Here is a 15,823-nt window from a genome sequence, read left to right on the forward strand (position 1 = left end):
AAGCTATATTAGGCAATGTATGCCTACCCCTCCTTCGTATAATCTGATGGCCTTACACATCACCGTGGTGAGACTTTGCAGTGAAACTGAATAGAATTACATGGGGGGGGGGGGAAGAGGCAGCTATACCCACATGCGTCAGAAAGTGCTGACCATATTTCATGACAGAAAGATACAACACAGACCACTTTGGAAAAGAACTATGGAAGATTCTGCTTTGTAGCACACTAATATATTATCTTTTTTCCTCTCCCACCAAAAGCTCATACAACTTCAGTTCTTGAAATCCAGTGAGAAAAGTAGACTATAAATGAAACTAAATAAAAATTTATGTGAAAGGTATTGGCAAATCTTCCTTTTGTCAATTTAGGCCACAGGACAAACAATAATGGAGTCACATAACTCACTTCCCTCACACTATGTGTAGATTGTTTCAGTTACAGTGAAAGGCCACTGGAAAATCCAGGGAAAACTAAGATTGGCAAATGAGAGAACTTAGCCAAATATATTGTGCAAAAAATCCATATGTTCACAGAAATGTGTGTGTCTAGGAGAGCGCAAGCTTGGTGTACTAGTTAAGAGTGGCAGCTTCTAATCTGGAGAACCATGTTTGATTCCCCGCTCCCCCACATGCAGCCAGCTGGGTGACCTTGGGCTCATCAAAGCACTGATAGAGCTGTTCTGACACAGCAGTAATATCAGGGCTCGCTCAGCCTCACCCGATGCCTGTTGTGAGGAGAGGAAAGTGAAGGTGATTGTAAGCCACTTTGAGACTCCTTCTGGTAGATAAAAGCGGCATATAAAATAATAGTTCTATCTAAATCCCACTGACTTCAACAGGTAGCATTATGAATTTTCCTTTACAATCAGAAGAAGTAAAGAAAGATAATTCATTTTGATGATTCAATATATAAAGAAACAAGTAACTTTCCAAAATGAAGTAAAAACTTTCATGTATTTTACAGCTATCATGGTTGCTGCAGTGTGTTTTATTTATGCTGAAATATGAACATTCTTTCAAGCAGAGTGAGTTGTTTGTGTGTGAATTTTCACACATTATAGTTGGATAATTTCTAACACTTGCAGATCTTAGTTTTGACTGGGTTTTTCAGTGCCCTTCCACAAACCATTTACTATGGTCTTTGAACTAAGCTCTGAAGTTTCCATAAACGATCCACTTGCTGAACTACGATTTTCTTAAATATGTAAACTCATCATGAAGTCCAGGATCTGGCTTTAGGTTTATTTAAAAGTTCTTCAACTTTGGCAGTGGCAGTGTTTGCTTACAGAGTTGGGGATTACATATAGCTCTACTATTTGCCCAACAGTTTAAAAACAATTAGTACTAGGAAGCAAAGTTCAACTGTCATAAAGATTTACATGTGTGTGTTTCCGTGGTTGTTGCAGTCAGTGTGATGTAGCAGGCAGATCTGGGTCAAAACAAACTCAATTCAATGTCTCCCCCACAACATAGCTGGATAAATTGATTGCTCTTTGAGTGATCTTTGAGTGATACACTCTTTGAGTGATACACTCCCCCCAAAACATCCTGGGCCAAGTTGTTTGGAGAAAGGGCAGAAGACAAATGTAATAGATCAATAAATGGTTCTTACCAATAGCTAAGAGATGGGTGTTCGTGAAGTGTCTTGGTAGGAAAGACTGGCAATGTTTTGAGATCTTTTCTTGTATTTTCGTCACTATAGAAAAAAGGGGGAAGATTAAAAATTACTGTGTTGGAATCATGAAGGTAAGCATCAGTTTTAGGAAATGCTGGGTTTTGGCAACTCAAAAGAACATCCATTCACATGGTCTTCCAGCTGTCATAGCAATGTAACCCTATAGGCCTTGCATTATAGTGCTGAAGAAAAAAAGTTCATTCATAACCTTGTTCTCATTACGAACGCAGTTTTATTCAGGAAGCCTGGCTGCTGGTAGAAAGAAGAGGTAATTTTCACTGGCTGCTATATCATGACCATTGGAAAAAATATATATAAAGAAAAAAAACATATAAAGGAAAGCCCACACTAGTACTAAAAGTAAATGGTAAGGTTTTTAGCCAGAACAATTCAGCTGTAAGATAAAATAATATCATGGCTCCCTGGCTGTTTTAGTTGTGAGCCAGAGCAACAATAAAAAAGTAGCTGAAAGGGATGAGAAAGTGTTTCCTTTTGACAGTGTTACTAGTTCTAGGAACTGGGCTGAAATTCACTTAATTACTTTAAAAGATGCATGTGAATGTTGGCAGAAATGTAGGCACTGCTTTCTGTTTATAAGTTTAATTAGACCAATCAGTTTTGGGAGAATTACTGCATGCTTTAGTGGAGAGCAGATCAAGCACTGGCATGACTTTTCTGTATCAAGAATGCTCTGGGACAACTAGCATATGCCTTTCCCTCCCAAAGTAGCAGCTAATGTGATTTCTCATACACCATACCCAATTATTCAAAAACTAAACTGCCAAACTCATGTTATTAAATTTATTTAGATTATCCATCTAAATCGAATCTATCTAATATGCTACTTTTTTCCCTAGCAGGGACCCAACTGCATTTAATAGAAACATTGCATCTTCTTAAGGATTTTCCAAATGGACACATATCCCAAACAACATGACCTTAGTCTTGTCAGAATTCAAATTTAGCTTGTTTAACATAGATGGATAATTGGGGAATGTTGGCAAGGAAGTTTGGGAAATAGGCAAAGATGCACATTTGAGCCAAAGAAAGAAGTTAGATCTTTTAGAGGAAGGAGAATTTCCCTACCCAGTCAAACCAGGAGTTAGCTCTGAAGAGTGAAGAGATCCTTGGACTGATGTGGTAAGAAAGTCCCTGTAGAAACCTTAAGAGTCCGTTGAAAACTCAAGACGAGCACTGGAGTTTTAAGAGAAGGAGTTTGGTATTGTAAAGAAGTGTACTGACCTTCTGGAAACTAAAAGAGTCAGTGAATAGAGAAAGTGTACTGGAGTGTCTGACGAAACATTGGAACAAAGGCCTCTCAACGTAAAGATTTAAGTAACTGCAAACAGCTTAAGAAATTCTCATTAGTCTGAAATGTAAGAACTAAAGTCTGTACATGACCAGCTTTCACTTCAGAGCTGTCTATACTGAGTTACCTCAGAAATTTCAACCCCTGATTTCACCTGATCTTTCTCCTCTATGTTGAATAAGATATTTTGATAATTTTTAAGTTCAAAAGTGTCATTTTCAGTGGTTTAAAAGGCAATCCCAACTCCTCCCTCAGGTTCATACTGAAGGCTGCTGCCCTTGGAGGTTGGTCCAGCTGCAGAGGTGTGGGAGCCCCAAAGGTAGGGAGGGGGAAGCGAAGGGGGAAGCTGTGAGTCTGGGTGTGTGTGTATATGTGTCTGAGAAAGGGTGAGGAGGGAAGGACCGGGGACAAGGTAAGGGAAGTGAGAGGTAAGGGGGGAGAGAATAGAGGGGAGTTGAGGAGAAAGGAGTTTGTGTCTGGGTGTGGGTGTGTGCATGTCTGAGAGAAAGGGAGGGCAGACGGACAGACCAGGAAGGACTTCAGGGAAGCAAGTGATAAGGGGGGGGGGGTAAAGCGGTGGGAAATAATCTCTTTCTTCATGTGTGTCAGTGTGGTGTCAGTCTCCCCTACTCCCTTATGTGGATGTGTTCCACATAACAGGTGAAAATCCTTGGAAGATTCTTCACAAGTCAGAAGATACATGAAAAACACAAGTGGTGGCTCTTAAAGTCTGAAGGACACAGTCAACATCTCCTGGAAATGTCAACCTGCCCATAGCAAAAGAATAAGCAAGTGCTCAGGTACATTTAAGGTACGAGATCTACTGTCAACCTGGCTTACAAGTTGGAATTTTTTAAAGAGATTTTATCAGGAAACAATCTAGCAAAAATGTCACTGCTTGGGCCAGATTACTATCATTAGCTAGGTCAGACTTTGGTGTTATCAAGTCTTGAACAACATTAAACAATTGAGCTGGATAGGATTCAGCTGACGCAACCATGGCTGAATTTCCAATATATTAAAATATAAAAACATGCAAAGAGGGTAAATACACAAAAAGAATCATTCATAGACTCATAGAGTTGGCATTCCTTACAAGGTAACAAACAAATTTCTTTCCGATAGAATTCTCCAATAATTTTTTTTAAGGAATCTGTTTCATCCACCGGTTCTCAACAAAAAGAATGACAGCAGCACAGTCTGTGTCCTCTACAGCCTTGGTCCTGCAGGGCTAATAGCTACATATCACTACAAGAAAACTAAATCATATACTACTGCAGGGATTTTTCTTGGCTTTATTTGAAAGAGTTTGGTGGTGAAATTCTTTATGGAGTTGGTCAAACCTAGAATTTTTGAGTAACTTTCATTCAGAAAGTTGTCCCCAAATAAAATGATGCTAGGCACAATTCCTTGAGGAGTCCACATTAGCATGTTCATCATCACAAGAGCTACAACACACGCTTGCATCTTCTCACATATCAAAATCATTCATTCATCTCCAACTAATCAAGTGTATAATAATCAGTAACAGTAAAATCCTGAACAGTTATACCGTTCTAAATACATTGAAGTCAAAGAGCTTAGAAGGGTATGATTCTGTTAAGGATTGGACTGTACGTGTTCCACAAACCACACCCATTTTGCTGTCTAGCCTATGACCAAGAGAGCGTTCTAAGGAATGAAAAGTATGTGCAGCAGTCCTGAAGCCCAGAGGAATTTGGAAAACCCAAAATCATATGTGTGTGTGTAATATGCAAAGCCATGTGATCAAGAAATATTGTATCCAGGGTACCCTTAAAGAAGGAATTTTTTTACAAATTAAATATTCCAGATAAGTTCAGCAAGAAATCCGACCCATCAGAGGTAAATATAAAACTCTCTCACTGTCACTAGTAAATAGGATTTGAGGGAAGACTCTTTGCTATACCATCAAAGTGATATTTATTTTATGTAATGTCACATGAAAATTATTCATTTTGACCTTCTCTTCCTGAGAGGGACCCACAGAATCTTCCAACGTTTTCTTCCTCTCTTCCATTTTGGCCTCACAATAACAATCATTTGAGGAGTGACAGGCCCAAGGTCACTTGGAAATTAAAACCATGGTTTCTAAGACCCTAGTCCAAGCACTGTACCAGGATGGCGATCAATTCTCTCAATTACTTTTTATGATAACTTCAAGTTACTTTAGATTACGTCCAGACCACTTTTTGTTGCATGTATTGCACAGCATTTTGTCTTTAAGGGTACCTGATATGAGAAGGGCATGGTGGAGCAGAGAAGATTGTCCTATACAAACTCTTTTTGCCGGTGGCTTGTAAGACTGAGCCCAAAATTTGTTAAATGAATGTACATTTCAGATTTGAATAGATCATTAATATGAATGGGTAAAAATTCAGGAATCAGATGTTTTCCCATACACATGCATAAGCTAAAACTGAAACAAGTGAACCTATAACACAAATCCAAAAAAGGGAATGGAGCCTGTTCATATAATCAGAGCTTCAGCTGAGTGAAGATTAACTACAGTTGAATCTATTCCTGTTGTCACAGGCTCTGGAATCTGTCAAGTAAAAACGAAGTATGGGCCTCACAGACAAACTGAATTCCACTCTCCCATCCCCCATGCCTATGGATTTAGGGAGAAGGCGTACAGGTCAAAAAGTAGAGTAGGCTAATATACCATACTTTTCTTTACCTTAAGAAGTTGCAAAGAGGCTTACAATCAATTTTCTCTCCTCCTTACAACAGGCACCTTGAGAGGCAGGTGAGCCTGAGAGAGTTCTGAGAGAACTTTGACCAGCCCATAGCCAACTAGTTGGATTAATGTGGCAGAGCGTGGGAAATCAAACCCGGTTCTCCAGTTTAGCGTCTTTAACACTATACCACCATGACAATTCTAAGTGGGCCGGCCTCTAGAATCTCTCATTTTAGAAATCCCAGAGTCAATATGTCTGACTCTGAAAACATGCAGGAATATTATCTCCCTTCAGGTTTCCAGTAAGACCTTCTGATCTCATGCAGAAGTATTTTGTGTGATTGCTGTCACTACTATTATTAGTCTGCCTTTGTCTGGGATTTTTTGATGTGTCTTATGGCTTTTCATTGACTGTTTTTATGACATTCATGTAATAGTGCTCTGGGATTATATGGGGAGCCCTCATAGAGCCGAAAGGCAGTATGCCCACGTAAGAAAATAAATTAGAGGGAAAGTTCCAATTAATAATGTACTTATAATCATACACACACTGAAATTATTTGGCTGCTCTCTCTCCAGATGTTTTATAAGGACTGGAAGTTATTTTTTAAAGACCTAAATGAAAGAGTGAGATATCAGGGGAAAAAGATAAAAATTTAGGGAAAATATTGCAATGCTAAACGGAGCTACACTCATTGACTTCACTGGGCTTAGAAGGGTACAGCTAGGAATGCTCTGTGAATTTGTGAAAGAACACCTGCATTGGTTACTGGAAGATCTGCACCTACATTGGTAAGGACCAAAGAGATCAGGAGGATTTCTAGAGTGTTATGAAGCATGGTGATGTCACTTCCAATTTTTCAGCAGGAAATTTTACTTTACTATTCATGCTGTCTTTGCCCTACCAAATCCTATTCCATGTGTTCTTTTTTAAAATCTTTAATCTATCAAGAATTCCCAAGAACTGGAAATAGCCCAGGTCAAGAGAGAGTCTGTCCACCTTGGTCATGACTCTGAAATCGACTTCAAGACAAGCCAAATTAAAGGAACTCCTTTCGGATAAAAATAAGAATTTATCCTATATGAATGCCAAATATGCAAGATTAACAATTAAATGCAGAAGTGCCTGGCTAAATATGTATAAGGGTTAGGATGGATCTATTGAACACAGGAAGTATTTTGGAACTTTTAATCAATCTTATATAGTGTTTTACTGTTTTGTATTTTGTACTGGTCGTTGACCGAAATAAATGTATCTGTCTGACTCTGAAATCTGGTATGTCATACCACAGAATTCTTTTTAAAATGACATCTTAGCATCTAGAGAATATTTTAAAAATATATTTAGATATAAATAATCTTTCCCAATATTGTACTAATAGAGTCTTGAAACTTACAATTTCCAACAAGCCAAACATTTTGCTAAATTTAAAACATTTAAAAGCAGATTAAAACTTCTTCCTGATCTTGATGTTTCATGATAAACATAAAACCAAGGAAACCAACTATATAGTCATTCAGCAATTCCATCAATTCAAGGTGGAAGACAATGAGTGCAGCTACTATACAGATTCACGAAGGTAAACTCCTATACCTACTTCACCTTACAGTATTGTGGATTTTGCAATCCTTTTGTTATAGAGTTGGCTAAAAAACGTCAGAACAATAACAACAACAATAACAACAATAACAATAACAAGAACTACTCTTGAAAATGTGCTGCCATCCCATCTGACAATTTGCAAATGATTATGCAGACAGAAAGACTCTCCCACCTCTCATGAAATATTTTTACAAAACCATGTGCCATCTCATCACAAATGATTTCTTTTAAAATAAACAGCTGTACTAAATAAACAGATATACGAATGGATAGCCCTTTCTTGAGACCTCATTAGAACCCAAGGAAGAACTTTTTGCAACAGCTGTGTCCTTCGCCTACAGTTCTTCTATTGAGACACACACACACAAACAGAAGATGCTGAGCATATTTTTCTTCTTCTTAGTATGTGCCTTTCCACAGCATGGTATTGAATAGAACAACATTCCCTATTAGCAGATGATTTACTGACTTGGCAACATTATCTTAATTAGTTCTTGCCTTGTGATTGTTGCCCACAGTGTCAAGTCTCAGCTTCTGTTTCTTGTTAACCTGGTAACTCCAGATGAACCCAGTGGTGTAACAAGAGACATTTGCATTGTAATAAATTCAGGTGAGCAGCCCTGTTGGTCTGAAGCAGCAACACCAAGTATAAGTGCAGTGGCATCTTTAAGACCAACAAAGTTTTATTCCAGGTATATAAGATTTCATAGGCTTCTGTGTGGATGCACACTTCTTCAGACACAATAAAATGGGAATTATCAGGCCATACATATAGGTAGTAAATTATAATGAAGATGTTCAACAGATTTAAGAACAATCTCATTGTGTCTGGGGAAGTATACATGCACACAAAAGCCTATCTGTTCCACTTAATATTTCTGGTAAGGCCTTGGAGGAGGAGCATGTCTCATGGCTTAAGTGCAAACACCCACTCAGGGTAGCTGTCCCGCCCCTGAGTGCCTCCTCCTCCAACCGGCTTGCCTGTCTGTCCAGCGGCCAGCCAATCGCCTTCTGTCCCCCACCCCTGATCACCCCCTCCTCCTTCCACTTCCCTCTGAGGCTTGGAGGCTGCAGCTCCCTGCTGCACGAGAGCTGCCCCTGCCAGTGAGTTCCTTAACTGCTGCCTGCAGCCTTTCCAGGCTGGCGTCCATCTATAACTTCTGCAGATGGAAGAGTTTTCCATCCCCTCTCCTGCTGCAACACCATATGCCACCCCCAAATGCGACTCCTTGTTAATGTTTCATTTATTTTAGGGGCTCTTTTGGTCTCCTTAGATTGTCAGTATACACTTCATAAATAAAATATTTTGAAAACCCTGCACAGGCTTTATATGTCATCTGGAGTCCAAGAAATTAGTTAGTTTGTTTTTTTCATTTGTGACTTTAAGGTTTACAGATAATATCTGAATCTGACCACAAATACCTGAGCTTTCTTTTTTTTGGGGGGGGGGACACATTAAAATACTGGTCAGAATACAATCCCATCTAGAGCTAACAGGGAACAGATTCAGTGTTCAAGAACAGCCTCGGGGTGGTAGACATGGTCTCCCATGTATCAGGCAGGAAATGAATCTGTTCCCTTCTACCTGGGGATTTATTGTGATATTAGTGGGATTATTCACGGTCTGCCTCATGCTAGAAGAGTCTAAAAGGATCCTGTAAGCGATAGACTTGTTTTTGCTAACATTCATGGGTCCTTCCTCTTTGCACATATGTCAGATTAGCCAAATTAGTGGTGGTTCTTTTGTGCAGCGGCAAGATTGAAAGGGTGTTATCATAACCCTATGTACTGATAACAAAGACACAATAGCACATTGGGTATATCTACAATGGAACGTGACATCAGCACTAAAACAATTGTCTGTGCTATGTCTGCTGTACATAGAGAGCTTAGGCGTAGAAGGAGACAGAAAAGAGAAAGAGGGGAAAGCACAGAAATCATGCAGCAGAGCTTTGCACAGTAGAATGCCCCCTATGCTTTTGGAACTGGGTGTACAGTGTGTACAGTTATGTCACAGGGGTCATAATGCTTTCCTGACTTCATTGATAGAACCTATTAGAGTGGCCCAACTAGAGCAAATCGTGGCTGATGAGATCCAACCAGTTATGAAAGCAGTAATCATAGTCCTGTACTATGCAGAACTACTCTGGTATAAGCTTTTTTTGTGGGTTTGGGCAGATGCAACTCCATACTGGAAGGCACTGGAAATCTCTGCGGTTAGAGAATGTCCACTGTTTACTTGCCCAATTCATTTTTTTTAACCTTTCCTAATTAACTTGGTGGCACGAACTATTTCTACACACAACATTCACTTAAAATATATATATGTTTTCCCTTCAGAGACTGGCTTGAGGTGCCCCGACAATAAAAATCCCAGTGAAATTCCAGAGAATAAAGCATATTGTAAACCAAGAGCACAAAACATCTGGTATCCCTAAGATATATATATATATCTTAGGCTAAAATGGGTGTGTCAAACACATGGCCGAGGGGCTGGAAACAGCCTGTCCAGGGCTCTTATCTGGCCTGCAAGCAACTGGCTGCTGGGAGGGGGCAGGTGAGTGGGAACATGTAGTGAGGTGTGCATGGTTGAAACTGTCAAGAAATACAAATGAAACTACTAGGGGGCAGGACTATGAAGCTGAAGTAAAATAGAGCGGGGAAAATGGTAGCTAAGGCAGAGAAAGAGGAGGTGTGGTATTCCCCCCCCCCTGCTGCTACCCCTGACGGCAGCTGAGCAAGGATTGGTGAAGCCACTACATGAAGGGGTGGAGCTGAGTGGCCAGCACTGCCACTGCTGCACCAGATGGCAACTGTGAGGGGGTATGGAGAATGGTGGTTTGCTAACAAAGGGGCGGATATGGCAGGGGGAAAAGGAGGGCCAGTATGGAGTACTGGGTGCAGGCCACAGGCTTTTTCATAGAATCATAGAATCATAGAGTTGGAAGGGGCCACACAGGCCATCTAGTCCAACCTCCTGCTCAATGCAGGATCAGCTCAAAGCATCCTAAAGCATTTTTACATACATTGGGCCAGGGATTCCCAACCAAGAGTCTGCAGGAGCCGTGAAGCAGAACAGCATGTGGAGGGTCTGGGCTATCTTCTCAGCTCGTGTTCTTCTTTCTGGCCTACATCAGGTAGAGCAGGGGGAGGGAGCAAAAGGAAGACTAAGGATGTGGGTAGTGATGTCACTTTTGGAGGTGTGGCAGGGGGCATGACCAGCTGACATGACTTCCAGGGTTCCGGAAAGTCTGAAAATTTATTTCAGGGACTACTTCATTTGTTTTAGTATTATTTTATTTATTAGATTTTTATACAGCCCTTCTGTATGGCTCAGGGCAGTTTACATATAACATCACGGGGGGATACATGGTCATGGTTAAAAGGTTGAAAAAGGTTGCATTAGATGCCATATATTTATGTAGTATGCCAGTACATATATAGAAGGGTTCAGTACTTTTTGTAAATGGAAAAAGCAGAAAAATAAATATCAACTTTGCCTGTGCCTGTGAAAGCAGATTAAAAAATCCCTACAAATAGGTTTTTATCATGCATGTGGTGATAGTGTCTAACTACAGCACAACCAATAAACCTCAGACAGGGTTTAGACTCTCGGAAGCTAAAACAAATTCCAGTTGGTATCCATCTTAAACAAAAACACCCACACGGTAAATTCAATGATAGATTTAGCCTGAAGGATCACGCTTTCTGCTCAAACTGTTAGTTAATCTTATCAAGCACAAGGAACACAAGACCTCACAGCCTCGTGAATCAACCTGACAGTTTTAAGGAGTTCCCCAAGTAGTTCTCGCTTTTTTGTGTGCACTGTCAAATGGAGATTGCCTTCTCAGAATCCTGACAAGCAGACTTATCCCAGGTATTCCTGAAGAAGCTGTTCTCCATATCTTCCATCCATCCGATGTATTTCTCCATCCAACTGTTCCCATATATATATATCCCACCCAATCTCTGAGGTGTTCAGAAGAGTTTTCATGGTTATTCCTTTTGTCTACCCATCTGGTGGAAGAGGGAATGACCATGAAAACCACTCTGAGTTCCTTGGAGGGAGGATGTTAGTTGGATGGATTGACAAGACAGATATTCTTTGGGTTAGTAAAAAGGCAGACAAGGGACTTGAGATGTCCTCTGTCTTAGATAGGGTTATGCTCATCTTGAAAAAACATATTTACCAGTGGCTGTGGTGATTCAGAGTGCTTTTGCCCAGCTTGGGGTGGTGTCCCATGTATATCCATCCCTGAGTCAGTCAGACAGCCTGCGATCTTAGACTTTAGCTACATATAGAATGGACTATTGCAACATGTTCTATATGGGGCTACCCTTGAAGACTGTTCAGAGGTTATAGCTAGTGCAAAATGCTATGGCTAGACTGTTGTTCTGGGCCAGCTGTTTAAGTTTACTAGCAGTCCTGAGCTGTGTTTAAATTCTGCATTTTAATATTTTTAATGTATGCTGTTGTATGTGTTATCTATTTTGTAAGCTGCCTTGAGCTAAGGAAGAAAGGCAACTAATAAACAATTTATATAAATAAGGATGGATAGGTAGAGACAAACACGATCCATATCATCTTGCATTTTCTCATATACAGTATAATCCAATTGGGTAATGATTAAAATACAGCAGTACCCAATAAAGACCTTGCCATTGTGCAAAGCAAAACACAATGAAGAAGTTCATCCTGAAATCTACAGTGTTCATTCAGCTCATGATGAATCAAGTAGCTAGCACATTTTCATAGGCCAGTGAAACGATTACCATCTATATGGGCCCTCCTTATTTGTAAGACGCATTAAACCATACTCTAGCTCTGGAAGGACTGAATGCACTTTGAAACTGGGAGTGTTGGTTGTCAACATTCTTGCTCAATCTGTTTTTGATTTTAATTAATTGTTTTAACATTATATGCTAATGACAAACTTTTGTACACCTCCTTGAACTGGCTTGCTGGGAGGGTGGCATAGAAATTAAATAAAGTGTGGCTCCAGATATAGATGAACAGATAAATCCACACACTTCCCCTTAACCTTCCAAGAAAGAAAAGGGAAAAGAAGCTTTCAGAGTCAAGACCTCACAGGGAGCTCACAAAGACAATGTCTACTACCCTTCCCTTACAACTCATAGGGGAAGCTGTGCACTGACTTAACAAGGTGAAGGGAGTAAAGAAAGGGATCAATACTCCAGTCCAACAGCTGGCTGATTCATGTAAAGACAAGACAAAATTAAGAGGACAACTAGACAGGGCTGCAGCATATGCACCAAAAAACAACTCCAAGAAGATCTCAACTGCAACACTATGTAATTGTCTTGGACCTTGCCTTGTCTACTTGATTTAGGCAATGATCTCATTGGTCAGCTTTATTTAGATAGTATCAGCAATATGTATTAGTACTAAAGTTTCTGGAATAAAGAAAGGAAGTCCCTGCCCCTTATAGTCTACAAATTCTAATAGTGGGAAGACAATTCAGAGGTGAATGTGAATAAAGGAAGTTCCTCATATTTAGGATTTAGTTTGGAGTGGAGGTTCTTGCTTCCAAGGAAATGGAAGCCTCTACATCTCTGGGACAAAAAACGTATTATTTTAATCTATACAGTACTCAGTATGCTGACAGTGCAATCATAAGCCCATTGACCTCAATAGACATAGAAAGGTATAACTCTGCTGAGGACTTTACTGTAACAGCATCCAATGAATTGGTGACGGTAATAGAAGAGGCACCTAGCACTTAATAAGTGGAGCTTTGGAACATATCTATTTAAGAAATGACCCATGATAAACAGTGCTGATAAAAATTATAACACCGTTCATGTAGATGTACTTTTTAGACGAAGGGCTGATGCAGACAAACACCTTCCTTGCCTTTATGCGTCTGTTCTTTGCTCATGGTAAAGAGACCATTTTACTCATTTGCTGAAGACCCTGTCATTTTGCAAAGCACTGTCCAAAAGACAATGAGGAAGTTCGCACTGAAATGTACAACGGTTCATCCAGCTCATGATGAATCGAGTAGGTCGTCTATTCACCTGAGCTAGGGACTTCCATACGGGAAAAAAAAAGCAGCTATGACAAGCTTAAAGATCTTGTTTCTTTCACTGCCTCACAACACAACACAATATACCAATTCTGGTGCAGACTGTGCTAGTAACAGCAAAGAACCAAATATTCATTTCACCCTCAAAATCACATGCAAGGGGGTAATTTTTGGACCAGGTTACCGAGTGCCAACCATTTTCAGCGTAATCTGGTATAAACCATTTTCTGATAACATCTGATATTACCAGTCTGGGCTGGATAGATGTCTATCATCCCAGGTCGATTTTCATCATCTCCCATTAAAGGGTCTTCAGATACCCAATCGTTCATTTCCAGAATTCACTATCATAAGATGGGGTGATGATGACCACTAGCCATTCATCTCCTGCTTGTGGAAGGATGTAGTGGGCCCCTGAGAGAGACAATGCTTGCAAGACGGATACTTAGTTTGATGCCACGGTCTTATGAATTCAGGCACCAATAGTGCCCCTTCTTGAGTGGCTGTCAGGAGACTGGCTGTCAGGATAGAAAATACTGTCCTGCAACGGCCTTGAGCAGGCTAGCTCCATGCACGTTTTCAACCAAGATCGCACACTCCCTTTGTAACTGGCAGTGATTGTGCAGGTGGCAGTGCTTTTTAAAAGCAGTCAGCTTTAGGTGGGAACCAGGTGTTTCATCACAGCACTGTTGTGGCTGTTCTTAAACTGTTCTTAAACTGTGGCTGTTCTTTCCTTTGAACAGCTTTCCAGTTTCTCTTTCAGTATCAAAATATAACTAGTCAAAGTCTTTAAAGCAGCGATTCTCAACCTTCCCAATGCTGGGACCCTTTAATACAGTTCCTCATGTTGTGGTGACCCCCAATTGTGTTCTTTCACAGAAATTAAACCGAAACTAACCAATGTCGTCAAGATCCATTTTTCCTGATTGTATATAAATTGTGGGTTTTTGGGGGGTTTCTCAGTTCAGTTCTGCCTCTTGTCCCGCCATGCCGATCTCGCTCTTTTCCACTGCTCCAGACAAACACTCTATCTCAATCTACCCCGCAAGGCTGTTGCATGGATACCCCCCCCCCCCCGTCCAAGCTGCTTGCTCTGCCCTGACCCCTGTGAAAGGGCCGTTCAACCCCCAAAGGGGTCTTGACCCCCAGGTTGAGAACCACTGTTTAAAGCAAATTTACGTGAAACCACTACCATTATTTAGTATTTACACAGCACATCTAGCTACACGCTATACAAGCTGCAGAACAAGGGAAATCCATCTTTCTTTGGTCTAACAAGGAAATTCCTTTGCAATCAAGGTGGCACATCAGTCTGCTGGACATATTTTTAAACAGACCACTTCCTCTTGCAAACTGCGTTTATCACCCAAATAACGATAGCCCCTTCGTTCTCCCGCACTTGTCAGCTATCAGGAATTCATTACGCCGTCTGTGTTATGCTATACCAGGCACGAGTTATCTTTGCAACCCATGGGCTGCCATAGAAATCCAGTGTTTCAGCCCTCCTGGCAGCAATTTAATTAACTTTGCAACAGGCTTGGCCTGAGCTCAGAGAAACCTTGAAACTGCAATATGAGATAACCTGTCAGAAAATAAACTATTCGGAGGGATAATACACACAATCCTATCTATAATACATGTAGAACAATCCGGGCATAATTATGTAGAACTAAGTGGGGCTGATGGGGAGAGGGGCTTAGGAGACAACATTCCAAAGGTCCTGTTCACCTTGGGGACCTGGACCTAGTGCTTACCTGTAAAATAAAGGGGCCCCTTTACTGCAGGGAAGGAAGGGGGGAACTACGACCCCGAGCGAGTCACTGATAGTCAGCATCAGCAGTTGGTAAGGCAGAAAAACTGCTGGGCCTGAGGGTATCCTGAAGGGCCTAATGCTGCTGCCACCAATACTGGACACTGGGCAGGGAGGGCAGCTTAGGAAGAAAGTGATCCCCCCGTCCCACCAGCCTGCTCTGGCCTCTGGCTAGTGGAAGAAGCACTACTATTGGCTTGCAGTGGGATACTGGCTGCCTGTTATAGAACAAGGGGTGGAAATCTGCTGCCCAGGGCCCACAAAACCTGGTCCTAGCCTTGAACCACTTCCATAATTCTTGGTCAAGATAATGGTTCTAATTAGGGATGTGCAATTCGGCTCAGATAAGCCCAAAAAATCTTGAATTAATGCTAATTTGGGCTTTTCTGTGATGTCGAAACTGAATCACAATCCTCAGTAGTTTAAATGGACTGAATTTGACTGTTTAGGCAGAATGAGAAAGACCCCACCAGAGGATCAGCTTTTGGCAAGGTCTTTCTCCCCTGCAGACCTGTGTGGACAGACTCTCAGCAGCTTCAGAAGTGTCTGCTGGGGAGATAAGGTATGCTGGAGAGACACTGAAAGACCCCATAAAACAGCTGATCCTCAGGATCAGCTTTTGGGTGGAGTCTCAGCTCTCCAAAAGACTTGGTCCGATGTTGTGGAGAGACAGTTCTCCA

General features: G+C 41.0%; 1 protein-coding gene across 10 annotated transcripts in view; it reads right to left on the bottom strand.

The window, feature by feature from the left end:
* The window catches only part of FRMD4B (FERM domain containing 4B), a 266,219-nt gene that overhangs the window by 68,780 nt on the left and 181,616 nt on the right, over nucleotides 1-15,823 (bottom strand). For all 10 annotated transcript variants that reach the window (XM_077325142.1, XM_077325143.1, XM_077325144.1 and 7 more), the window contains one exon: nucleotides 1,614-1,697. In XM_077325142.1, coding sequence (XP_077181257.1) covers nucleotides 1,614-1,697 — 84 coding nt within the window. The remainder of the gene's footprint in view (nucleotides 1-1,613; nucleotides 1,698-15,823) is intronic.

Source organism: Paroedura picta, chromosome 3, assembly GCF_049243985.1.
Source record: "Paroedura picta isolate Pp20150507F chromosome 3, Ppicta_v3.0, whole genome shotgun sequence".
NCBI classification, from domain to species: Eukaryota; Metazoa; Chordata; class Lepidosauria; order Squamata; family Gekkonidae; genus Paroedura; species Paroedura picta.